The sequence below is a fragment of the Charadrius vociferus genome, unplaced genomic scaffold, assembly GCF_000708025.1.
Source record: "Charadrius vociferus isolate BGI_N301 unplaced genomic scaffold, ASM70802v2 scaffold800, whole genome shotgun sequence".
NCBI classification, from domain to species: domain Eukaryota; kingdom Metazoa; phylum Chordata; class Aves; order Charadriiformes; family Charadriidae; genus Charadrius; species Charadrius vociferus.
In genome coordinates, this window is record NW_009646525.1 from 829600 (window position 1) to 856603 (window position 27004).

The window sequence follows — 27004 nt, forward strand, 5'->3', positions numbered from 1 at the left end:
TTTTTGAGGCACTTGCTTTCTTTCCTATTTGGTAAACCAGTCACCTTCGCAGAAGGTCTAATTTTCAGTCCTCTGACCCCAGTCCAGACCCCAGCCCTTGCCATCTGCGCCCCAGAGGCCATCTAAATGTTTATGCTCTTTCTCACAGAGGTTTCTACTCTATACCTTCCCTCTGTCGATGCTGACAAACGCTGCGCAGCTCTAGATCTCTTCACTGTGCTGCAGTGACAACCCCCACTTTATGGCCAGCAGTCTCATTCAGAAGCCCGGGGACATTCCGAATGCATTCAGAAAGCCCCTATCACTTCTCAAGCATTTATTCATATATTCTTTTATAATGTTAGCTTTGACTTCCTTTGTTTTTAAGTTTATTTTCCAAAGATCTTTTAACTGGACCGAAGTGATGTATTTCAACCTTAAAGAAGGTTTTGGCTGGGATTTTTCCTTCATTGGGACATGGTTTTATTTTTGTTTTCAGTGGCTGCAATACACATAACTAGTTGGCTACGCTTAACAGGAATGACCCGCAGATGTTCAATCCTATTTCTGCGCAGAGGGAAACAAATCATATGATCTCATGAGGTCCCTGTCAGTCCTATATGACTATGACACTACAGACCTATAGGAAACAGAAGAATTGATGTAGCCTCTGGGGTTATTCCCACTTACCTAAGGGTAAGTAGATTCACAGAGGTCTATCAACTGCTATTAATTACAGTGATCCAGATATAAACCTCCAGCTTTGGAAACCCCGACAGGTTGGGAATACATATATTCTGGTTTTGCACTCCAGGGGAACTGAGTGACCACTTTTGGCCCTGCTGAGAAGGCGATGGGTTCCGGATGGACCCTTGGTCTAATGCAGTAGAGCTGATCTTCTGCCCCACTCTTCGCTTTTTCAGTATGAAAAACCAACACTGACCAACACTGCTCGCCTTTTATTACAAGCTGCAACGTGCAGCCCTGTGCTTGCTTTCCTGCTGCCCCTGAAGCCTGGGAGGAGGTGAAGCATCACAGAGCTATCTTGCTACCCTCCTTCAAACATCATCCTTGCACTCCCTTCTGACCCATGCTCACTACCACCCAGCTCTCGCAAGTCTGCAGCCAACGCCATCACCTCACCGGCTCTCTTCGCCTTTCCTCAATTCCCTCTTGCATTTTGTTGTGTGTCTTGTAACCAGTTGTACTGTATTTAAGAGTGCAAATTCATAGAGGATGGAGATGACCTCTCTTTTTTGTCCTTCCTCTTCTGTAATTGTATATTCGTTAGCACAATGGGATCGGACTTCCAGATGCTACCTCAATACAAACAATATTGGCAGCCACCGCCTATGGCATGGTCAGCAGTCATTCCAGCAAAGACCCATTAGCTGCTCACAAATACAACCATTACTTTGATCACTGAACCACATCACCTGCAGCAGCCAAACTTGGGTGCTCCAGCTAAAGTCCAAACCTCAGGAGAAGCCCTGTCAAGGCGACCGATCTCCAGTTCTCCTTTCAATCCCATGTTCAGCTTTCAACACAACACGGAACATATTTTCAGCACATAATTAAATATGGCAAGCTGTGTTTTTACAGTCATCTATCACCTAAAAATGATGTGCCTTATACATTTGGTCCCGTACCTGTGCTGCAATCCTGTTTTGCAAGCAAGCCCATTGCACTGCCTAATTATATAAACTAAACCAAGGTGGACATACCTTTAGCTGCTGGCTTCATAATATTCTGCTAATTCTAGAGAGTGCCTGTTTAATAGAAAAGGGCATAAAAAAGCACTGATGCCTATGGATGAGACAGCAATAGCCCAGTTAACCATTAAAAATAACGAGTTGAAACCACGTATGTGGCATCCCTGGAGCTTGTGTAGGGACTTTTCATCTCAGCCAAATGCAAGAGGCTTTGTGGGTACCGCTCCTAATCCAAGCATACCACCTTCCACTTCTCACCGCCAGAGAAACGTGATGTTAAGAGGAAGAAAGATGGATGTGAGATGCTCTACCCCTCCATTTTGCTTTTAGGATGGATCCTAGTTTAAAATCCCCTAGGGCTGTTTTCTCTGCTGCTGCTCCCCTTCTCAGCACAGATGCTTCTCTTCCTCACCAGAGCCCAAGGAGGCTCTCTCCAGCTGCCTACACTCAGCACTTCTATATTATAAAAATAACATATTACAGCAAACATTCATGGCTACCGCAGGATAAAAGGTCAAGTGGGTGGTTAGAGAGACCTTTGGGAAGAGCAACCAGGAAGCTTGGAGGTGACACGGCCCAGACAGGGCTGAAGACACAGCACATTGACTCCTCTCCTCCTCCACAAGCACCTTTAAAACACCACAAAACCCCCTGTGTTGAGTGTATGATACCTGCTTCGCCAGAACTAAACTTCTTGTAATGAGAGCATTGCCTGGTGCAAGCAATTCCAAGAGTTTAACGCAGTTTCTACTCTCCATTTACAAATAATTATGAACGTGGAGAGCAAAGAGGCTGCTCCGGGTGGGCGTCTGCTACCCAGCGGGGCCACAGCCCAAGCCCTGAGCTTCTCTTTGCTTTTGGCAGGGCAAGCGCTAGGTAAACCTGGAGGAAAAAGTCCCTGTGACTATAGCTGTGTTTCTTAACCTTAAAGGTCAAACAGCGTATGAAAACCAGGGGAGAATGCGTATCCTGTTGTCCTATTACTGTATCTCCATCTTGGGTAGGGTGTGAGGAATTAAATTCATTCTGTTAGAAAAAAATGGGAGGGACTTTATAATTGGGTAAATATAAAAGCAGAAAAATTCCTAAAGGAATTGCAGAAGCCCACAAAGTCAGCGAAAAATGCTTTCTCGGTGCGTTTTTTCAGGTGGGTTGGAAAAGTCGAGTCCCACTAGTAACTCAACCAAAAATAACTCCTTTTCAGCGGATACCATAGGATTGTGGCCGATTAGGGAAGGGAAGTTCCACTGTTTGATAGATCATAGTGAACCCACAGCAAACTTAAATGACCAAAATATTTTTGCACAGTGCCCCTCCAGCCTCCTTGCAAGTCAAACCAGTTCTGTGTCCCACAACATCCAGTTCCCTGTGGCTTCTGCCACCTCCCTGAGACCCACCACAGCAATCTCCTTTCTTACCCACCTCCTTGTTGTATCTGTCACCGCCACAGGAACCCACTCGAACCTCAGAAATAAAACTCGGTGCTGCAATCTGGCAGACAAAGTTACAGCAAGTTCAAATGAGTGGAAACTAAAGTTAGACAAATTCAGACTAGTAATAAGACCCACATTTCCAAAGCGAGCTTAATTAGCGTTTGTAACCAAAGGTTGTGGTGGATTTTGCTTCCCTGGAAATTTTTAAATGAAGATCAACTGAATTTTCATTTTGGGTTTTGGTTTTTTTGTTTTTTTTTTTTCTTTCTCAAAGGTTATCCTCAAGTTCAAATGAGAGCAAATTTGGGGAAATCTTACAGCTGGATTCAAAGCAGATGATTACACGGGCTTCACTGTACTAATAACCTATGAACTTATGTATCTGTGGAAAGTTCCTTCTATCAAATGATTCTTCCCTGAGCTTTATATATGAAGTTCCACCATTGCTAAAAATTCATGCCCTCCACAAAACCTCCTTGGACACACAAGCACCATCGAGCACCGCGTGGGTGCAGGGTTGGGTTCCCCCCGAGGGGACCCTGCACCACCCGCACATCACTCCCGCGGACATGGGGAACGTGTCCCAAGCTCAGGAAGGCATCCCCTGCTTTGATCCATTCCCTCACTCTTTTTTGAGTCAGTCTGAAAGCAAATATTACGAGATTTCCAGATTAGTGTCCCCAAATACCCTCTCTTTATGCATATGAAATAGTTCGTTGTCTCTTAATAACATCCTTTATGAGCCACGTGAAGGTGTGCACCTTCGTTTTATCTCATTCATCTTCCTCTCCTTCGCTGCCTACGTTGTTTTCTTTTGTACAACCACAGAAAGCTTGAACTGCTTGCATGGCTCTTACCTTCTCTTTTGGTCACCAGTATCAGCCCAGTATCACTAATATCAGTGCTCTTTTAAATCTGCCAGCCAAGCTGGCGTGACACCAGATCCTCTTCTCCTAAAACACCCATCAAGGAGGGAGATTTGGACATCGTAAAATGGGGCCAACAACCATTACTAAACCACTTCAAAAAGGCGTTGCGAAGCTCTGCCGGGCTCTAACACTCCCTTCCTGACCAAATTCAGCATGATCAAACTCTGCATGGCCAGAAATGCAAGGAAATTTCACCAAAAGTCAAGGCAGCTCTGGCTATTTCTACCAGCAGCAGGTTTTGCCTCTTGAATTGTATTTTTTAGCGTAAGATTTGCAGAATTGGACCTTTTAAACCATACAGCTCCAGGAGGGCGTAAGATACTTATCTACCTATCTTGTACCAAACGCAGTCACAGATTGAGAAGGACCAAATTCTCCCACATTTTACAGAACCATTTCATAAATTCACCTTGCGCAATTGATCAAACACAATTCAGTGCAACAAAGACTCGAGGCCACAGAGATTCAAGGGCAGAAAAAGTGATCTTGATCATGCTATATGTACCAGAGAGCTTCATGTATGGAGTTAGATTCCCTCTCAGTATCGTGGTCCTGCATCAACCACCACCTCGGGCTCCATCCTAGGCAGAAAATCAATGGCAATTCCACCGAGGGGATGAAGAAATCATCGTACGCCTTTGCACAAGGATGAAATAAAGAGCTCAGTCCCACAGCTTTCCTGTTAGGAGCTTATTGACTTCATTGGGAGCACACATCTAGGTAATAGCTCAGGATCTGGCCCTTTGGAAGTCTGGAACCAAGCGCCTGGTTGCCCCATTAACAATTAGCATTCTGTTTACAAAACCCAGCAGAGTCAGTAAGAATAATCATTACAAAACATGCTCAGACTGTGATTCCGGTTTAAGTTAATATAATTTTAATGAGTTCTTCAGAAAAGGCCTGGCACTTATGGAAAAATTTCCTTAATTAATATCAGACCCTAAATTAGTAATAAAAAAAAGCCCTGAATATCATTTGGTCTCAAGCTGGAACTAAAGTATGTTTTGGCATCATTACTAACTGTTAGCAGCAAGTTCTGGAAACAGATGCAAATCTTGATATGTGTCCTAAATATAAAACACATTGCAAAAAAAAGCTCAGATAAAAATATATCTATAGATCCACATATATTTGAGTGTGCTATTTCCTGCCTGTATCAGCAACAAATTTATTCTGTTTAAAAACATTCCACTTGTTTCTTTTCAGTATTTTTTAAATCCCTTATTTAAAGAATAAAAAAAAACCTCTGCCTTCATTTTTTCCTGTTTATTTCCTCTCCCGACAGCCGTTTTAAGTAAATGAAAAGGGATTAAAGACACGCATTATAATATTCAAACCTCTGAAAATCAGCCCGCTTGTTTGACCACCTAAATATGGGTATAGGTGCCTAATTTGAGGCCACCCATGCTTGAAAAATTTGGCCTTCGTCCTTGAGGTAGGGATCATACAACGTATCTTCTGGACAATTACCCCAATGAGAGATTCTGCCCAGCAGAGAGGCTGCTACTGAAACCCCACAGATGAGTGCCAAGGTGCTGAGATTCCCAGGTGGCACCAAGTGGGCAGGAGACTAAAAATGGAAAACCTGTGGTAAACAAAATAAATAGAACCACTGAAAAATAATGAAGAAGAGAAAAAAAAAAAAAAAAAGACAAGTTACAAGTTTAGAGAGGGTAGCAAAATGAGCGGGTTGTTTCTGAAGACCCGAGCTCCCCCAAGTTCTTTACTTTGCCTTAACTCGGTGTCACCTCGCAGGGAAAGCATTGAAAATTAGCTAGGAGACATGGAGACAGAGACAACCTTGAGTCTTTCAGCTTCCATTTGAAAAAAAAAAAAAAAAAAGAAGACAGAGTGAAAATTGTTACAGTCACCAAGAAAAACATCACAGCGTAGCGAGCGTACCAGAAACAGAGCTGGCTTCTTGGGTTTGCCAAGAGCCTGAGACAATATTGCTGAAGCGTGAACTGCTCATTCATTTCAGGAGCTGCTAACACCAAGGCTGTTGCTGGCAATAGCCACGGTATTAACCATTTCTCCGCTTCCCAGAGCATGTAACGAGGAAAACAATTGTTTTTTGGAGACAGCACTAATGTCTTCTCTTATTGAGGGTCCTGTCCTGAAATGTGCTTATTACCCACAACATTTAATGAAGTTAGCAGGAATTAAGGGATGCAAGAATAGATACTTCACATGACCACAGTTTTCACTTAGTGGCTGTGCAGTTTTCTGAGCTCCTTAGAAGAAGGTAAACAACTTTTCTTTCTTAAAGTTAATATTTTTCAAAGACCAAATCCCCCCCCTTAAGGAAAATCCATATTATAAAGATCATGCGTATACGTGACATTAAGCAAAATCCAAGGTAATTCACATTCAGGCTTAGAAACCCAAGATGACAACCCATACAGGACCTCAAGAAAAAACAGCCCATCGCTGTGAGCCACTTTCTCATTAACATACGAACACTAAATCCAGAGGTTCAGCTGGAGCTGCTTCCATTATATGTGGTTTTTTATTTTAAGATTTGTAGGTTTACAAGAACGAAAATTAAATTGTGTAAAGGAACAGTATTGTCACTGATTAGGGCATGGCTGGCATTAGCAGGGTTGTATTTATACTTGCCAGCCCTCAGTGAGCTGGAAGAACAGGAACGTTTCTAAAATTCAATATCCAGTGAAGGTCCAGGATGGTCCCAAACAATGCGGTGATATCTACAGGGCAAGATGAATTAATGGCAAAGTTTGGCTACACTCAAACTAGCAAACAGCCCAGGGCCAGGGACCATTTTCTGGCTCTAAATCCATCCGGGGTGGTCTAGCCACAGCTGTAATATTAAATCCTTTTAGTCTCCACAATGGGGTGGCTGCCTCCAAGCTGCCCACGGGAACAGGTTCGGGACTCTGCTCATTCCCAAACCACAGCTGGGACCTGTTTGCGACCATGCTGGCCAACCCAGCTCAAAACCAACCTCGCTGACAATTTAACAGTACCGATATTTAACAGCCCTGTGTAATTTATCGGTAAATATACTACTTTCTGGCCATTTGAGTTCACTGGATTGGGTCCGCAAACTTCTTTTGTTTAGAAGCTGAGCCCAGCATGTCCCTCACCTATCCAAGCATGTCTTTATTCAATGATATAAACTGAATATAAATATAAAGACAACAAAACCCACCCTGCACGCTGTGGGGACCCCAGCGCGTGGGACGGGAGAGTTTGGGCATGGTGGCACAAGGCCAGCATCCCCAAGTGACACCTATCTGCAAAGAGTGTGGGCCCAGGGCTGGAAAAGGTAGGTTTGGTGATTTGTCCTGCTATTTACATTCAGTTTCGATTTTCTCCTTTGTCATATAGGCATTTCTCAAACACAGTTGCATAGGACAGGCTCTTCCACAGCCAGCACTGAAGGTGTTCATGTTACACTTGCAGGGCAGGTTCTCCAGCATCTTAAGACCTTGAGCCCACAAGTCCCCCTCAAAGGTGAAGCAAAACCCAAGGGACTAGCATGTAGGCAGAAGGGTGAAGAAGTCCAGGAAAAGCGTAGGGGAAGAAGAAGTTTCTCCACCTCCCCTCTCAATATTCTCAACAAAATTAAATTCAAGTTCAGAACTCAACCCTGCAATCACAGAGCAGCTAGAGGTCAGGGTGAGGGAGACCACAGCAGGGTTAAGCCAGGACTGAAGGCTGTGATACGGATACGTTTATGGGACAGTTAAATCATCTCTTAAATAACCTCACCAAAGGCAGACTATCAGATCAGACGTGTCCGTACCTGAAGTACTCACCCAGTCTGGCTTTAGAGCCCATGAAGACAAACAGGCCCTTCCAAGGCACTGCCAGGGACCAGTACAGCTCATCTGCAGACTGGTCAGGTCCTGCAAATGCCAGTTTGTCCCCACTGACTCAAAAGGGAGCTGAGGGTGACTGTCTCAGATACGGATGTCTACCCTGGGGACAACTATACCCATACCTCCCTCACCTGCTGCAGAGCAGCCCTCTTGTGACTGCAGGAACAACCCGACCTGTACTCCCTGCTCTGAACCTTGCATGTGCTGAGGACTTGCTGGATCAGTCCCAAAGCTTTATGTAAAACGGCTGCGATGTGTATTTATATGAATCATATACATTAATTACATAATAGACACTCATGCTCCCCATCCCACATGCACTCTGGTTATGCATAGGACACAAAGACCGAGTGCATTCGCTATGAATCATTCAATAAGACTAGGTCCCTCAGGCAAAACTCTCTCTAAAATGACCATGTTCATATATTCCCATGGTTTCCACTACAATATTATTTAATTAAGAATATTAATCTGCTAGGCCACCAACTTTCACTGTCTTCTGGGGAAGTCTGAGCAGACAGATATTTTAATAAAACACGCGGAATCCAGCTACTTTTATGACTGAGTTGGTGCAATAAGGTAAGTTAGTTGCATGGCCTCATGAGCTTATTTTTTATTTATTCTTGATATGAACATGAGACACATGCACCAGAGAAACCATTGGTTCAAAAGTTGCATGAGTGATGCCAGATAATTCTTTTTTGCTTTGCTTTTCAGCTATTGCTGTTGAAAACTGCCCAAATACGGGTGACACATCATTAATTAGTTGTACAACACTGCAAATACAGCAGTGGTCCCCATTTAGAGAATAAAAGATGAGTAATTGAAGTTTGACAGCCATGGGCCCTCATTTGCACGTGCCTGCAGCACCCATGCAAACATTTCAGTTGTGCAAAGAAATCAGTCTAGACACTGACACGACCAGTTCAGCCACGTTATACCGGCCTGACCGAATAACTCCTCAGGGTTGCAGCCTGCTGCCCTTTTCCCCTCTCCCATGGGACAGAGAACTGCATGAGAACTCCAAGGCCAGGTTAGATGGGGCTTTGAGCAACCTAGTCTAGCGGAGGCTGATCCTGGCCATGGCAGCGGAGTTGGAACTAGATGATCTTTAAGGTCCCTTCCAACTCTAACCATTCTATGATTCTATGAACGGCTGTGGCAGTCCCCTGTCATCTCCTGTCCTACAGCCCCAAACCTCTTCTGATGCTCAGTCTAAACCTGGGATTGAAACACAGGTGTTCTCATGACCAAGAGATGTACGCCTCCCAGGACAGGGAGGAACACCACCGTTTTGGCCATGGGATGGGTGTGTTTCTGGTCACAGGAGTACCATCAAAAATAGCTCTTGAGGGCTGCCACTGACAATACAACCAGGAACCACGCTTCTGAAGGACAAATTGCTTTATTAGATGGTATATTTTCAATGTCTGGGTGAGCAGAACTTAAGCAGTTGTCTAGGCAGAGGCATGGAGGCCTGTGGAAAGGCTGGGTGATGTGAAATTGTGGCATGTAGGAAGTCCTGTGGCTGTAGGTGTGACATCCAAGGCCTAAGGGGGAAGTTTTACCCATTTTTCCTCCTGCATGATGTTAAGCAACAGGCAGTAAATATGGCATTCATTAAAATTACCTTGTATACTTTTAACAGCCTTGATAATCAAATTTCTGCCACTGTATCGGAAAGCAAAGTTTGTTTTTATTCAAGGCCTTGTAAAACTCTAATTTCTCCCTCATGCACGGGAGGTGCCTGAAGTTTTCAATGTTTTTAGTGTTTCCTACCAGCCACTTTTCCCCCCATCAAAGCTCTGCTCTCATCTGAAAGTGGTATCACGTAACTGAGCGGAGATTTGCATTTCTCCGTGTGCGAGGGATAAACTGGTTGCTGTAAGTGGCAGCTTTACACTTGCATTTCTCTCTACTTTATACACAAAAGGGGTCGGATCCTGCCCTCCCTCCCTGTGGCACTGCTGGGTAGAAACCCTTGAGAGGAACTGCTGCAGCTGCAACGCACCTCTTTGCAGCCTGATCATCAGAGCTCGTCCTCCACCCAGGAACGCCACTCCGCATTTCCGAACGTCAGCAAACACTGCAGACAACCTCTGGCACTTGTGGAAGATCAAAGTCCCCTTTTTCAATCTCAAATCTAACTGGAAGCAAGATCCCCATGCTGGGAAAAGGGAAGAGCATCGCGGAGGCGTCGGTCGAGCCCCCGAAAGATGAAGGGGAAAAAGCATGAAGGCAACCGACTGTAGAGCGCAGCAGAAAAGTTCAGTCCGCGGCCACATAATGTACACAGCCAGGGCTTTTAGTCATTCTGCCTGTGCCCACACGCCAGGCGCTCACGTCTGAATACACACAGACAAGCAAGGGCTGCAGGGCAAGTCGGTGGTGGTACAGCTGCTGCAGTCCCAGCCCAACCTCTCCTGGAGGTATTGCTGGGGGCACAATTGCAAAAATAACCCATTTGACAACACAGACCATCAGGAGGAGGCTCCAACTCAAAGGGAACCTGTTTCAGGCCAAACAAAGCACTTCCTCAGCATCAAGCCCGTCAAGTTTTTTGAACGAAGTCAGCGCGTTGCAGGGAGAGCCCGCAGGAACCTGCTCCACCGCCCTCCAACCCTCGGCCCACATGGAGATGTTCAGCATCTCGGAGAAGGCAGATCGTGCTAGGACCGCAGAGGGTTTTGCAGCTGTTTGTTTGAGAAACAAAGCTTCCCTCCTCCAAGATGAAAGAAATCAAGGAGTCTACGCTAATCAAATCCTACACGCCTGCTGGCTGCAGTTCAGCGTGTCAGCGATGCAGCTCGGTGGAGGGATCAACGTTTCCAGAGCTATGAGCTTGGTGGAAGGGGAAAACACGACAGCGAGAAATTCACCTGGCTGCGAGTCAAACAGGTGTATGGCAGCAGCATCCAAGATTATAATAATATCTTGCAAACATGCAAAAAATAGATGTAATAAGACTGATTCTTTGGTTTTCATTAATGAATCATAAAGGCTTTCTTTACATTACACATGCTTTTTTGGCATACACTGCTAACATTTCCACACTTGCAAGGTCGGAGTTTTAATACTGAGCCTCCCTCCCCTAAGGTTCCTCATTTTTGGCAAGATATACAAGGTGACTGTGTGCCATGACAGGCTCTATCTTACTTTGGGGCAATCAGATTACTTCACACAGATGGTTTTATCACTGAGACCATTAGAGATGAATTGCACAGTATGTAAATGTACATTTGTTTGATAAAAAAAAAAAAAAGTCTCAGTTCCTTGCTGCTGTCTTGTCTATGTTCCTAAACATATTTCCTCTCTCCTGCATCATTCCAAAGCACAATTTGTCCGATCTTTACCCTAAAGTGACTCAGCTAGTTTCTGATAGGCATCTTAAGTACACATTAACTAAGGAAATAGGCTTTCTTGAGCTACTGGATTGCAATGCAGAAGAATGAACCTTAGCCTTAACTAGTGAAGAAATAAGTCATCTGCCTGTCAGGATGTTTAACATCACACACACCACAAACGTAAAGCACCAAAAAATAGAAAATATCACAATTACTTTAAAACATGCAAGTAAACTTCCTCTTGTAGGGGCAAGAAAAAAAAAAAAAAAGAAAAAAAAGAGAGAATTCGTTCATAGAATTAAGTTCACTATTTAAAAATAGTCTGATCAGAAAAGGACCTAGAGACATTCAATTGATACACGCTCAGATCAACACAACAGCTCTTCCACTTCAAAAAAAAAGGGACTTTGACCCCCGCCCGCCGTGCACTAACCCTGTTATCACCGACTGAGCTTTGCTCTTCTTATTAAGGTTTGTCTGAGGCCACGGAGGCAACCTCTGCCAGTCCTGTTCCTATCTGCATAATTGTTTTAGGCAAAACACAGTCTTTACCTGAGAGGCGTCTGGGCACATCGGTGATGGCTGGAAGTCCTGTACCTCGAGTGGAGGACAGAGGAGTTGTGGAGTGAATGGACGGTGAAGTCATCTGGCTCAAGTAGGATGGGTACGACTGGTCATAGGACCATGGCGGGGATGACTGTGCCTGCCTGGGGTCTAGGGAAAAAAGAAAAAAAAAACCACAAAAACATAATTGTTTTTAAAAAGGAAGAAAAAATTTAGGGAATCAACAGCCTAATTGAAAGAGGTGGGATTAGTGAACACACATACATCAGTCCTACAAGGAATGAGAATATAATGAAACACAACCTGCTCCTCTAGGACTCAAGTCTCGCTCTGTGCTTTTTCCTCACCATAATAAGTTTTTTGGGGAAATGAATGGAGCAGTGAGCCGAGTTTTAAAAGATCTAGCAGCTGTGCTGCAAATTCCTGGTGTCTCTTGTCCAGGTCTAACAGTGTGTTATACCAAGACTCACCAGTCCTCCAGGATTCGGCCAGGTAAGCAGACAGCAAGTACAAGACCCAGGTCTGAGCTTAGGGAACGGACTTCAGAGGTGGGGAAACTCTACAGCCAGCACTTGGCAAGGCTGTCAAGTTGTTATCCAGTTCAAACATTACACAGTAGTGTTTTCAGTGCTGAAAATACTATCCAAGAAGGAAAATGTCATTAATCTTATCAGCATCCATCCAAAAAATGTCACATTTGGATGCTGGCCCAATTACCTACAGCCACCTCAATTACAACAGCATGAAACCAAATGGTTTGGGATAACTATTGGAAGCTAATGATGCCTTTTGATGTACTTGCTACAGCTCACTTTGGAGGAAATTATTTTAAGGGTAAATACAGTTTATTTTTTGCTGAAGCACTGGTGGATTGCCCTGAGTGAGAGAGAGACAGACTTAATTTTCCTCACTGCTGTTTGGATTTATAAGCCATTGCTCTCACTTAATATCTGGTGATAAAGATACCACTGAATGCCTCATAAATTATTATTTTTATTTCTTTACTTTGATGAAACCAAACTTTCAAGCCCAAAGTTTGGTTTGGGCACTGCACGATAAACAGAAAACTGCTTCTGAACTGGTTCATAGGAATTGTAGCGCATCCCTCCAAATTCTCCCCAGTATTTTCAGTGATGCACATCAGGTCCATTCAATTTGGAGAACCAGCTATATCAGAGCACTGTGTCAGGGCTCTACTTTGCAGACAGCAATGTGATAGCCACATGGCATAAGCAAAAGCACTTCTTCAGGAAATTCAACTTTTTTTTTTCTTTTTTTAACTCCTTTCCCTGCTCGTCCACACAGCAAAACCTTGTCGTTTCAGCTATTCCATGTTTATTTTTTCTGTTCAGACATGATTTGTTTGAAGAGATGTCTGGAAAGCAGATACTTCCTTGAAGCAAAATAACTATATAGATATATAAAAAAAAACCCCAACTTTCCAATTTAATTTTAAGAGGATTTTCCTGGAGTTTGCCATTTATATTAGAGCTAAGTAATATAAATGGTTAACATAAACTCCTCAGAAATCCGAAGGACACTTGATCATTAAATGTAATGAACTTCTTTGTTTTAACAATTTCAAGGCTAGGGTTGTATAGATTGGCGCAGGTTCAAATCTGACTGACTGCTCGTTGTTATATCTGATATCGACATATTTCTCTGCCTCATTCCACTACTATAATTCACCATTCAGTCAATGGTAAATGATCTTCAACTGGGAACGGAAAGCCTAGGCTTGCTGGGAAAACAATCTTAAAATTAATGATGTGTCAGGAGCACAATCTCAAATCCAAGCTCCTTCAAACTCCAAGAGCTTTTCAATCTCTGCTTCCGAATCCAAAGCAGAGTCCCTTAAAATTTTGGTTTTAGGTCAGCCCCAACGCTGAGAGGAAATTATACAGCAGGTAAAGGCTAGGAAAAAAAATCACGGCAGAGGATGTTTTCACAGGATTTTGGCCTAAGATGGTGAAGAGGTCAGTAAAGGAGCTGCCTTTTGGAGGGTCATGCCACTTCTGGTAGTGCAGTCCTCATAGCATGAGAAGATCTTGAGCATCTCTGGCACCCTCACCACTTTGAACACCCACGCTAGACTTGTTTTTACGCCTAACATCCTTAATCCAACAATCCACAGACAACCGTGGATGTCTGCGCAGACACAAGAAGGACAAATGGCAAGAAGTGGTCTTTCAAAACAGTACCTTGTACTGCACTGCCAGAGGCACAATATGGAGCGGGATGGACCATCAATTCACCCAAAAACATGTAATGTACTCTTATGATATCTAGCTTAAATTTATACACAGCTTCTATAGCTCATTCCAACCTCAGAGCCACAATGCCACATTTCCATGAGTCCAGTACTGTGAGATTTTAAACTGCAAAGCGTTTTAGAGAAAAAGAAAAAAAAGAGGATGGACTGTTAGCGAAGACACTGTGCTGTGGCTTATCTGCTTCTGGCCCTGAACAGATCTCCTGTTGGAGCTGGATAACTCACCCAACATCCATTTGATACAATTTCTACCTAAATTTAAGGACAATAATGATATATTGCATATTTAGTTGGTCGTTTTCTTAAGGTGCAGGCACTCTCTGAGGACTACACTCACAAAAGAGGGTGCTTATCTTGGCTGGACGCTTTCAACCCAGATATTCAGGTACAAACTTCATCCTCTCTGAAACTAGAATGCAATCAGCTTAGCTCCAGGGTAATGAGATCATGTCTTCTCAGGGAATGGGAAATAATAAAGAGGAAAATCCCCAACCCAATAGAACATCAGATGATGCATCGGAGCTCAGTGGCTGAGGAGAAGGTCGCAACACTCCAGGCTGGAGGGTTACTGCGGTTCCTCCACACTGAAGCATGGCTGAGGTCACGGCTGAGGTCACAGCTGAGGCAGGGTGGGGGATTTTGCCCTGGGGCCAACTGGCTTCAAGGGTTATCTTTGGCCCACTAGGAAACCAGAAAGTGAAGGTACCAATTTCACCAGAATGAATGCCCTAAAACCAGCCTGGCTGACTGACAGCCGCAAAGGGTTGCATGGACATGAGAGGAGAGAGTACCTAAATGCCTTCTCCTTGCCAAATCAAAGGTGATCTGCTAGTCCACAGGGTAAACGTCACTGCTCGGTGGTGCTGCTCAGTCCTCAGAGTAAAATCTCATGAGGCAGAGTCCAAAGCTGCCCCATCTAGTCCTTGAAGACAGACATGCAGCTGGGTCTCATGTGACACCCTTTGGTCCCACCAGCTGACGTTCCTTGCAATGCTGCTGGAGCAGAGACTTTGGCTGCCAAGGCCCAACCAACCCATCTCTTCTGGTCCCACATGCCACCAACCCAAACCTCCTGGGGGAAGGGAGGTGCTGGGAGCACCACGGAGAGGTGCCAGCTGCCAGAACAGCACTTCCAGAGCAGATCCATGCAGATGCTTCTGAGGGAAACACAATGAGGGTCACCTCCTCCTCGCTTGGGCACATAAGATGTGGAGTTACTATTTAGCACATATTAGCAGAGAAGAAGCTACAAGCAGATTTATGAGAGGTTTTCCTTGGCCTCCTACACCAGAGACCAGCTCCCCCATTTGCTCCAGCCAGTGGGTTCATGCGTGTCCTCCGGGTCCCTGCAGGTCAGGCGCTTTGCACCATCACCCGAAGCACCATATGCTCTGCAGGCACAGCACATCTTCCCAAACACAAAAAGCCCAGAATAGATGAGAAACCTTAAAGCTCTGAGGCAGAGCAAGTGTGGATTCCTCCCTAAAGGAATCCCTCCAAAACAAGGCAAAAATCTAATATAAAACCACAGTAAACAGCTCGGGAAAAAGCCCCCCATCTTCCCGTACAACAACCGTGGGGAAGGGCTAGCAGAGCATTCAACAACAGCAAAAGAGGCAGAGGGCCACTTTGAGTTGGCATTTGCACTTGAAAATTTTGGAGTAATTACTAAGAGCAGTCCTCCTTTTGTAAACATTTCTGTTATGCCTGCGTGGGTGTGAAGAAAAGAGCGGCTTTCAGCATATTCGTTCACAACAGGGCATATCGTGTGTATGCTAAGAAAGCCTGGGCACAGCTCGGCTGAGACAAGTCAGCGGGGCGAGGTCTAAACTAATGCACAAACAGCTCCGTCCTGTTTGCACTTCCAGGTAAACCTCGCTGAAGCAGGAAATATTGAGTATTGCAAATTATTTTGTGTCTTGGTTTTACTGCCACGCTTAGTCAGTGGCAGATATAGATGGTTCTTGATCCTTGTGGTCTGTGGTTGACTGCATCAATGGACATTGATGCTTAATGGACAATGAACAGTTTTAAAAATCAGTCTAAGATTGGATGCACTGTATAAAACTAAAAAAAAAAAAAGAAAGAAAGAATGAAAAAGAATGCCAGTGACCCATTCTCCCACTGATGATATTGGGTCTCCAACAAAACGTGACTTCTATTCCTTCAATGGAAATGTTCTGAAGTGTCAATGGAGAGAAGAAAAAAACCTGTAAACAGCCCTGAAAAATGACTTTTCTGACTGCTTGGGCACTGGATTATGAAGCACACGGATTTATTATAGAAAAAAATCAATTTCCCATTTCCCAAGCTGAATTACACGATCAGACCATGCTCACAGGCTCGTAGCTCCTCAGCATATCGTCTGTAACACCCCAACGTCACACGCATGCACACACTTTGCAAAATCACCCACATTTAAATCCAGCCATCAGCTCTAGCACTGGCTGCTGCTGATTGTATTAGTGCTACTGCCGCTACTAAAAAACAACTGTCTGGAGCTATCTTTGGTAAACACTTAAAGCATTTGCTTTAAGCAAAGCGTCCTCACTTCTGATCTTAACAAAGCCAAGATGACTTTCTGCAGGAGTAACCCAACTATTGTTGTAACACCCCCCTCCCAGCAAAACACCACCACCACAAATGCAACCTCCTTCTCTTCACTGACTATTTCTTAGGCACCTTTCAAAGCCCAGGGCTTGATCCGAATTGCCCAGTTCGATCAATGAAGTCAAACCCAATGGAGTTACACCCCAATGCACAGAGGTGTAACTGAGACCAGATTTTGGCCTGAAGAACCTCTAAAATAATTTCTCCTCCCTGCCAAGAGTCACACTTCCAAAAGAAAAAAAAAAACCAACAAAAAACTGAACAAGTCATACCAGTAGGGAAACAAAATTTTAAAGCGGGGGGGGGGAAATAAAGTTAAAGGAATACTTTAACAGGAGGGACACAAGCTTTACCAAATGGAGGTTCACAATGGCAACTCGCCAGTCACCTGAAGGATGCAATCAATTTGTATAAAATACAGCGGACTGCAGCCACCCTTGTGTTCATGGCAGCAGAAATCCAAGCTCCACCACCTCCTCCACACAGTTTTGTAGCTTTTTTTTCCACGTACAGTGAGCTAAAGGCAAAATTCACCCTATAAGCCTATTACTTGTGCTGTTTCTAAATTATCTGTTCCAGGCAACCACGTATTTTGTTTGATGGGCTCTCAGATTGATGTGCATCAGCTACAAACTGGTGTGTGCTTCAGAGTGCTGCCGGTCCCAGGTAAAACACAGCCAACCCCTGGCAGGACACTTGCATAGTGCTGGTCTAACAACAGCTACTCTGTTTTTGTTTCCAACCTGTCCTGCAGCTGATGGGTCTCGGAGAACAGACACTGGTCTTTGAGGCAGATGCTGCACAGCTGCATATCCAGAGCGCAGGACAAGGCTGTGATGAGCACGGCTTTCTGCCTTTTCCCCGACTCTGCAAAAGGGCAGCATCCAGCCCATCACCTGCAAGTCCTGAACAGGGGGAATTAAGGAAAGCCCAGCTGGTACCATCCTCACCCTCCACCTGAGAGTCAAAGGTGCTTTCTGCCCATGCTCTTCCTCCCAGCAGACTCAGTTTACGCTGTCCCTGAAACCAGTCCCTGCCTGCCAGTGGAGATGGGTCCCTGCACTAACTCCCAGGTAAGCCTTTAAATCTGCTTCCTACTACCCTAAAAATGATGAGAAACTGAAGCACAATGTCGCTGAAGCGCATAGGGAGGGGAAGAGGAAAAGGAAAAAAAGATTTCACGGGACCTGCTTTCGAGTGCTGTTATTTCAGTGATGAAAGTCACAGGTTGCCTATAGATCAGATGGTCCCACAGCGGTGATGGAGCATGAAACCTCACTTAACTCCCACTTTGCTGTCCCTCAGCCCAGCCGATGGGGTCCTCACACCGAACACATTCCTGCCTTCCGCCCATGGCTTTTCCCGGCCGATAGAAGCTAATCCTCACCAGTTGCATTTTAGAAAAACAACAGTTTGCCTCGTTTCGTACTGAAACACTGATGCAACAGCTCTGTGTCTGAACGGGAATGTAATCGGATACGTGAGCAAGTTGTGCGAGTGCCGTTAGGGAAAGGGGAGGGGAAAAAAAAGCAAATATACCAGTATCCAAATGTGAACAGACAGGATTCCTGATTTACGGGCAGCAAGCAGGGTTCAAATTGAATCTGCATTGCCTCAGCAAAGGCATCTGCTTATTGGACGATTTGTTTTTTAATGACCCTTCGATGTTGCTTTTGCAGAATCCTAGTTAAAATGCCATGTTGAATAAGGGCAACTCTGTGCCTTGTACTGCCACAGCCAGGTCCTGTGGTAGGTTTAAGACTGTGCCGTGATTTGTAAAACCTGTACTCTGATACTCAAGGAAAATAAACACAACCTAGACAGAGAAAAGAAATATAAGAGTGAACCCCAAAGTGCTGAGTTCTTTCAGACTCAGGTGTGGGCCAGCCAGGCTTTAAATATTATTTCTGTTTAATCATGCAATAGCTACGCAAGACCTCAAGTGGAACGAAACAAAAACAGTTTATGTGCTTACTAGCAGTAATATGGATTTTGTCATAGGAAACCAGTATTTACTGTTAAAGTTATTAGGAATTAATTATTTTCCCTAAATTACTAGGTAAAAAGATTAAGAAATAAGGGTATTTCTAAAGGAATGCTTGGTTAATTCTACTAAAGGTAATAAAAAAATCCTTGCTTTTCAGACAAGGGTCTATTCTCCTTTCAATACATACCCAAGCCGTAACAGCCCAGTGACCATGCTAAGAAGCCAGTGGTATTCCCACTGAATATCGCACCACAACAAGGAAACTGGTGGAGATGGACAGCCCAAACAGCTCACTCCCTACTACCACACCAAACAGGCGGACGTTTAGCAATTACCCACGGTCATCTAACACCCGATCAAAGAGGTGCCTTGTCTGCGGCATCACCTTTGTCTCTCCTTGGCACAGTTTGTGTGGCAATGAGCATCCACTCATCCCAGAAGAACTCGGAGGGACTGTCCACAAAAAGCAGCCCAGCACTTTAGTGGAACATCAAAGTGCATAGAGCTTTACAGATTACAATCAACGTCCCGAAGAGCACCAAAAAGCCTTGTGGGAAAGGCAGCACAATTCACAGATCTTGCATCGATGTAACATGCTCATGCTGAATCACCTTATTAAATGGGAGGGCTACCAGAAAGCTAACGAGCAGCCTTTGAGGGCTGGGTGTCTGACTTTTCTAAATTGAGGAGAGGAGGGTAGGGAATAATATGGCAAATACTGTATCAGACCACTTACTTCACACTTTCTTAAGCAGCCGAGTCCTCACTGTTTTGAGGGAAATTAGAGCAATTTGAGATTCTAAAGCATCCCGCGACTGTGAGTTTATCTGGCAAGAAAAGTACATAATCCACAATAGATGGGGAAGTCAGCCTGCCTTCCTTGGTTCAGCTCACTTCCCTCTGCCCTACCTGCACCACATCTCCCCTCTCTCAATGAAGTCTCAGCTGGTACTTTGAACCGCTGACTCTTAAATTTGCAGAGAAGACAGCGAACGCCACACAGCTTCATTTCCAGTCAGGCTTATTTAAAGCTCATCTGAAGTTTTCACCTCCCGGATCTGTAAATGCTGCTGCTGATTCATAAGGAGGCAGAGAAGTACTCTATTAATCAAACCCAGCAGAACATTTTCTACAGGAGGCATTTATGTGAATGAGAGCAGCATATGAGGTTACACTTAGCTAGGAAGAAAATTACAAGGGGATCTCAGTTCTCGTGCTTCAGGGCATAAGCTGATCACCAGATGGGGTCAGGAAGAATTTCACCCTCCTTCATTCCTAGATATAGTGTTGCACAATAGGTAAACTATGGAGGCACAAGGAAGAAGGAAAAAAGCTGATTATAGCCCCAGATTTTCCCTCTGCTTTCTCAGGAACAACGTCCCCCAAGCATCGCCAGACAGAAGACAGTATGTTAGAAAAAACCTTGGGCTTTAGTTTGGCAGATCTTACCCAGAAAATGATACACACAAGAGCCCTGACTTCACATGTCCAACAAACAAAACACTAAGCCCGGCCAAAAAACCTGCTCTGGGAAGCTGGTGGGCAGCAGGTACCTTGTAATGGGTCCTATGGAATATATTTACTATATTGTAAACATTTTGTGCTAGTTGAAGCTAGACTTCTGGATCTGGGACAACTTTGCCACAGCTGATGTGAACAATTTTTTCGTTTCAATTCTCTGAGTGCTTTGGGTTCAAATTAACCCACTCACTTCTCTTCCTTACTGCAAATTAATAAACCCGTTGAACTTAAAAAAGAATAAAAAGAAAGAAGAAGAAAGCCACAACACTTTGTTAAAACCACTAAGTTTCAGCTGGTATCATGTCAAAACCACTTGAAACATGAAACCAGAAATCTTCCTAGGTTGACACAAAGACTATGTATATACTAGGAGTGCTTTACCAGTAAAGGAATACTGGTATAGGAGATTGGCAAAGGTCTCCTAGTATAGATGCAACTGTAGCAGCAAAACTGAGTTTTAAACTAGTCTAGTAAATCGAGCCCAGAGTTTTGTTGATGAACTTGCATCTAGGTGAAGTTCTAGCAAGTGAATTGGTCAGGGGCAACACCTCTTCACATCCTGGATAGACACAAATACATCAGCACAAGTTTTGAGTGTAGAAATGGCCAAAATTAGGTAGAGGTTGTTTTGACATTCTTTGAAAAAAAATTAACCAGCTCTGAATTTAGAAGAATGACAAAATCGGTTTATTTTGGAGGCTTCATGATTTTGTTGCAAACTTCTGGCATAGCTGCAGTTAAACATCTTATTTCGGTCTTATAATCTGTGACACATGGCACTTTATGATTTCTCTCAGCACAATGAAATCTGTCTCTCAGCATGCAATCATAAATGTTGCATACAACCCTCGCAAGCAACCTTTGGAGACTTCTCCATAACCCAGTTCATTTATTGTAACAGTGGTCAGCACTGGTGCTAAAAGGAAACCGCCACGTGAGAAGATTGTATTATTATTCCAATATAAAGACCATTAAATGCCAGCCGCTTCCCTCAACACCAGTGCAAAATAAAAAAGCTGAATAAAAATGTTGATTCTAATATGTACTATTGCACACACGGAGGACAAGGCAGAGCAAAGTGGCAGTTAGAATTTCACCGGATCCCTACTCAATTTACTCAGATTGACTATTTTGGACTGTTTTGGACTTACGGCAGAAAAAGTTATTTTAAAAAAAGCAAGACATTTTCAGCTCCAAACGCTACAGACAAATCCACTTCCCACCTAGCCTTGATTGGAACACATCTCTCGCTCTGTAACAGCCTCTTTTACTGCAGTTGAGACACAAATATCCATAAGCAATTACTACCATTGCCTGTGCAAGTCAAACCTATGGTTCTGTCTCTTACCTGTAATCTGACTCTGTCCTTGTGGATTAAAAGGACTTGGTGCAGAGTTCAGAGAGGGCCGTGGGCTCTGGGTCGGGACCCCTACTCTCATACTGGGATGAGGAATGCGCCCTAAATCACTGAGGCGTTCAGAGAACAAACTAGGTTTAGAGTCATCAAGCTTCTGTCTGTGCCCTGGAAACAGCAAATCATAAAATAAAAGCGTTAATAACAAGATTTAGTAATTTAACACACCCCCAAAAAAAACCCCAAATGGCCTCTAAGGACCTGTTATTAGATTTAATGGACTTACAGGTATCTCAGCTCCCCCCGATAACACAGCGACATCGGTGGGGTCATTTGTGTTTTGGGCCTGGTTGTGCTGGTGAAAGTCTTAGCGAATACAACTGTGCCCACACAGATGTGTAACACGTTGCAATTTGGCTCAAAATAAGCACTTATGAGGACACCCACACAAGGTCTTTTTTGTCTTTTTTTTTTGCTGCTTTAACTACACTTGGTAGTTAAAGGGGCAAACTTTCTCTTCCAAAAGCAAGCCTCAAATGTAAGTACACGTTATCAAGGGGGACAATTATTCCATGCCTGGTTTATATGTTGCGGATTTTTGCAAAGGAAATGTAAGCTTTTCTTCTCCCCTCGTTTTTTTTTTTTTTTTTTCTTTAACTCTGTCACAGTTAGTCATTAGCTTTCATTCCTCTGGGAGTTTTTCCAAAAAGTAAATAGTCATTTGAGAAGAGCAGTATCACAAGGAAAACCTTCAAAGCTGCTGGCCAAGACTGGGTCCTTGCATGCTCTGCCTGCCTCACTGCTCCCTCTTCTCTCCCCCAAAACAGGCTAACTGCCCTTGCACCGTATGGCTGCACTGGGAAAAGTCATTTATGGGTGCTCGGTTGTCAAAATGTAAAGGGGAAAAATGGCAAAAGCAACAGGATGCCCCAAATGGTACTGCTCATATTGTCATTGAGATGTTTCAAGAGTAAAGGCTTTCCTTCTCTAATTGTATTTTCGCTCCTAGGTTTAATTTCTTTCCAAAGCAGTTATAGGATGCTCCTCGCCCTATGGTGCCTTTGAATGAGAGGCACAGAAGGTGTTATTTCTATCATTCAACATATGGAGAAACAGGCATGCATAGAGATTAAGGTCAGGACTAATTTTACTTAACTTCAGCCATTCATAAATCAGGCATCTAGTCTAAACTCTTCTAATGTAGACTTCCTCTACAGTTAATGGAAAGAAATAGCTACTTCCAGAGGGCAATTAATCTCATTTGTCTCTGACACCAGTCTTAAAACAGGATGATTCACCTTCTGAATTTGCTTTCTCTTCCTTCTCTGAAGAGAGAGGGAGCACACATGACTAGTTTAATTAGACACTCTCCCCATTAGGCAACATTAAATAGAATGAATCTTACCCTGAGTTACCCACCAAGGTGACACAAAAAGCCACTGGCAGAGCTGAAACGGGGGTCCAGACCCCCTGATTGCAACCCAGAACCACGTCTGCCTCCACCCCTGTCAGCAGTGCCGGGGCACAGGCACAAGCAATGACTGGGTAGGATATTTTTATGCTTGTAACTATAAGAAGGGTTCTTAGTAGGGTTTGCGCTTGAACCCTTCCAGATTATCTGCAGTGGCTTGAGAAAATCCACGCTGCGCCTCAGCAGTGTGAACACAGCCATCTGCCTGCAGGCTACAAGAGTTCATCTTTGCAGCCACGGTCAGATTGTCCCATCAGTTTTAGGGCCAGAGAACCAATTCTGGCACCGGTTAATTTATTTTAAAAGTATAAATGAGGCCACTGAATCTTGAGACTGAACTATCAAACTACCACTCTTAAAAAAATGCCTTTTAATAATACTTCTCACCACAGTACTGACGTACATGGGTCCACATCATCTAGCTGGGACCATGGTGCCTACATGACGCGTAAACAAAGCGATGTCAATGCTATGTAGCTAAATCCAAACTAGATTTGGAGAAATCATGGTTCGAGATAGAGAAGTGAACGATTCAGGCTGGGAGATGAGAAGAAACTGGATGGAATTTAATTTTGTAGAAACTTCTCTAGCAATTTAAAAAAATTAATTAGTTGAGCCATTATTTTGCACTTTGAAGTATGATCTTTCTCTCCCAGGATGACTCAGTCTAAAAGCGTAGGGTAGGCAGGAGCTTTCTCCTTACAGAGAAGGTCCTGCTCTATGTTAGAGCTGACGTGGGTGGCTACTCCTCTCTTTGGGACGTATCAATAACTTTAAATGGGGAATGGTTTTTGGTGGGCTTGTAACAACTCCATAACGGCAGCTTAATTAACAATATAACATCTAACCTGGTAGTCTTTAGCTTTGTCTTTTCACAGAATCACAGAATCTCCTAGATTGGAAAAGACCTGTAAGATCATCCAGTCCAATCATTAACCTAACACTGACAAGCTCACCACTAAACCATGTCCCTGAGCACTGTATCTACACGACACTTAAATGCTTCCAGGATGAGGTCTCCACCACTGCCCTGGGTAACGTGTTCCAATGCCTGATGACCCTTTCAGTAAAGAAATCTATTAAAATTACTACTTGTATAAGCTGGGTGCTGCTAAACCTGAAGAAACAACTTTCACACACACATCAAGTCAGTATTCTCTTGGGATTTCTCCTTCTCCATCTTCTTTTCCCCCACAATTTCTATGTACTTTCTTTTCCCTTTGCCAGTCACATTTTGCCCTCCGTTCTTTAAAAGCATCTCCTTTCCCTCCCCTTTTCTCTTCTGTTCTTTTCTAATCATGTCTTGGCAAATTTAAGAGGGCTCAAAATAAGGCAAATGTGATTAGCCCATCTCTGGCCTCGCACGCCGGGGCTGACTTTATCTGGGAACGAATCCACCTCCAAAGTGAATTTTATTTTGAACTCTCGGAGAAAAATCCTGCTCTATGTTTATACAATTTCCTTTTTGCTAAAGAATCACTAACAAACTGGTGCACAAGCTATTTCAACTGTCTTCAGATAACTCCGTGAACACTTGTTATATAGGTCACCGCTCCAGTACCAACCTGTGCCCGATAACCCCCAGCTTTGTTTTCATCACACTCCGTTTGCCCACGCATAGCTTTGCTGGAAAGAGTTTCTATTTAATTATGCGTATTATTATTATAATGAACTAGGTTTATCACAGAAAGACAAAACTCAGCAGGATAGCAGTGCACTTTAGTTTAGGCAGGGGGAAAAAAGGAAGAAAAAGAAAAAAAAAGAGGAAAAAAAGAAAGAGGAGGAAAAAAAGAAACAAGAAGAAAGATTGCCACATCTGGTTTAATTGAAATGATCTAGACATGTGTGGGTTTGGGTGTTGCCACCCCCCACTCCCCCCCCCCAAAAAAAAAAAAAGGAGGGAAAAGAGAGCTCCATGCACATCTGGAAGACCCCAGGCATCAATGGAACTGCAAGTCCCCAGAAACCAGCAAGGGGCCGAAGGCAGACTTGCCTTCCCCTTCTGGACATTTAAAATTTAGGGTTGTAACATGGAGTCATGTTGTGACAAAGAGATGCACAGAAGGAGCCACACTTCCCCAGTGAAATGTCCCAGTGAGACAAGATTACATTACAGCTTCGCACGTTATGGGTTACTGTGCTTTGATGAAAGCTAAGACGTGCTCACATTGAAAGTTAGCAGGAAACTCAACAAAAACTTCATATTCAGGAGGTGCTCACAAAGAAGTGTAAGCAACTTGAACAAATCTCTTGTCCTGATTCCTGTGCAGGAAAAAAATAAAAAAAAAAAAGTAAAATCCTATTAAGGACAGGGGAGCCATGAGGTATGGGCTGAAAACACTCTAAAAAGGCCTTCTGAGTAGCACATAAGCAGCAGCAATGAAATATGTGATGCATGTTTAAAACTCATTCCACAAGCTGCTTTTCATCTCTCGTTGATATATGTCTCCGTTGACAGAGAAATTCCTAATCCCAAGGGAGTGTGCTAAGAAAAGCTGTATTCCTTGGTCGCAGTCATGAGGTGTAATTTTATTTCAGGAAAAAAGATTAGGGTAGCAAGTGTGGATGGCTCGGGGAGAATCTGTGATCTGCTGCAGCAGTGAGTACATTAAAAAGCAATATAAAGCTACATAAAAAATAGGATAAAATAACGTTGTAGCTATCCTAACGCCCGCAACACTGTGTTTAGTGCTGGTTGCTCTGTTACAAAGACAATTTTGTGGAATAGATTGAGCTGGGAGGGGGAACAAAATGGTTACGGACACGGATACAGGCAGTCTGGGATACAAAATGCAGCCAAAAAGATTTAGGCTGTCCCGTGAGTTACTGAATAAGGACAGGACCCAGCGGCTATTGCAATAGATCAGGTCACAGACAAGGAGATGGGAAAGAGATGAGAAAAATTGAGAGTTCATAGGCAAAAGTTACACAAGCCATTCTGATTCGTCTGTTGTCACAGTAGAAAACATGTTAGATATTAGAAATCCATTATTTGCTCCAAAATGACAAGCAATATTCTGGTCTCTTACCACTACTCAGCTATTTCAAGCCAAACACCAACCTGAGTATTAGTTTCTGGAGACAGAAAGTGTTGCCGTTAATCCACCCCAGTACCAATTTTGGCCATTTTACATGAACCAAACCAGGAAATAGTACTGAGAGAGTGCAATAACGTCAGCGCAAACTGCAGCCAGCCAGACGGTGCCTGCGCTGCTGCTTCAGCTCGCCAGTCCAGGAGGCCCCAGAACATGTTAAAATGGCCCATAGAAGCCAATGTTCAATTATCGCATCCCAGGCATGGCAGAAGATATGAGGAGGCTTCATCTCCAGCGCAATCGTTTCAGTTTAAACTAAACGAAGGAATGCCTTCCAGATCAAAGCAAGGCAATCTCGACTCTGCTGGATGTGGTAACTGGAAAGGGACGTGAGCTCGTCTCTCATCACAGAACTTCCACCGCTCCGCTGGAGAAGTCAAGATGTAAATCGGGCCATGGAAGAGGCTGACTTGCAGAATGTAAATGTGGTGTTGATGCTTGAAGATTTTTACCTCCTCGGGGAGGAGGGGTGTGCGTTTTTATCTTTCAGCTTGTGGGTGTGGAACTGAAAACTAATCAGATTATGCTACACGTGGCCTCGCCAGATGCTGACACTCAGGGACTCCCTTTCTTTGTACCGTGTACACCACCCACCAGTTTTTGTGTGTGTGTGTGTTTTTTTTCTGGTACCAAGGAGATCTGGTTACCAGATTTTCAACAGATGCTTTTATCACTCTCAAGTGGGTTAGCTATTTTCAGTCATCGCCCAGTTCTATCTTTTTTGCTTTTGCCTTAACTAGAAGAAGTATCGTGGGAGTCAGGTGTCTCCGTAAAAGAATCAAAGGAAGGCAGAAAGGTCACAAAAGTAAGAACCTGGGCTCTCACCTGTTGGGGACGCATTTGCTGGATGTCTCAAACAGAATGGAGGGTGATGACCCAACATGAAAT

At 43.8% G+C, this 27004-nt stretch overlaps 1 protein-coding gene across 1 annotated transcript in view; it reads right to left on the reverse strand.

Annotated features, from left to right (window-relative positions):
• The window catches only part of RUNX2 (runt-related transcription factor 2), an 83863-nt gene that overhangs the window by 13780 nt on the left and 43079 nt on the right, over window positions 1–27004 (reverse strand). The window contains exons 4-5 of the mRNA XM_009885545.1: window positions 21545–21718; window positions 11795–11956 (exon numbers count right to left, since the gene is read on the reverse strand). Coding sequence (XP_009883847.1) covers window positions 11795–11956; window positions 21545–21718 — 336 coding nt within the window. The remainder of the gene's footprint in view (window positions 1–11794; window positions 11957–21544; window positions 21719–27004) is intronic.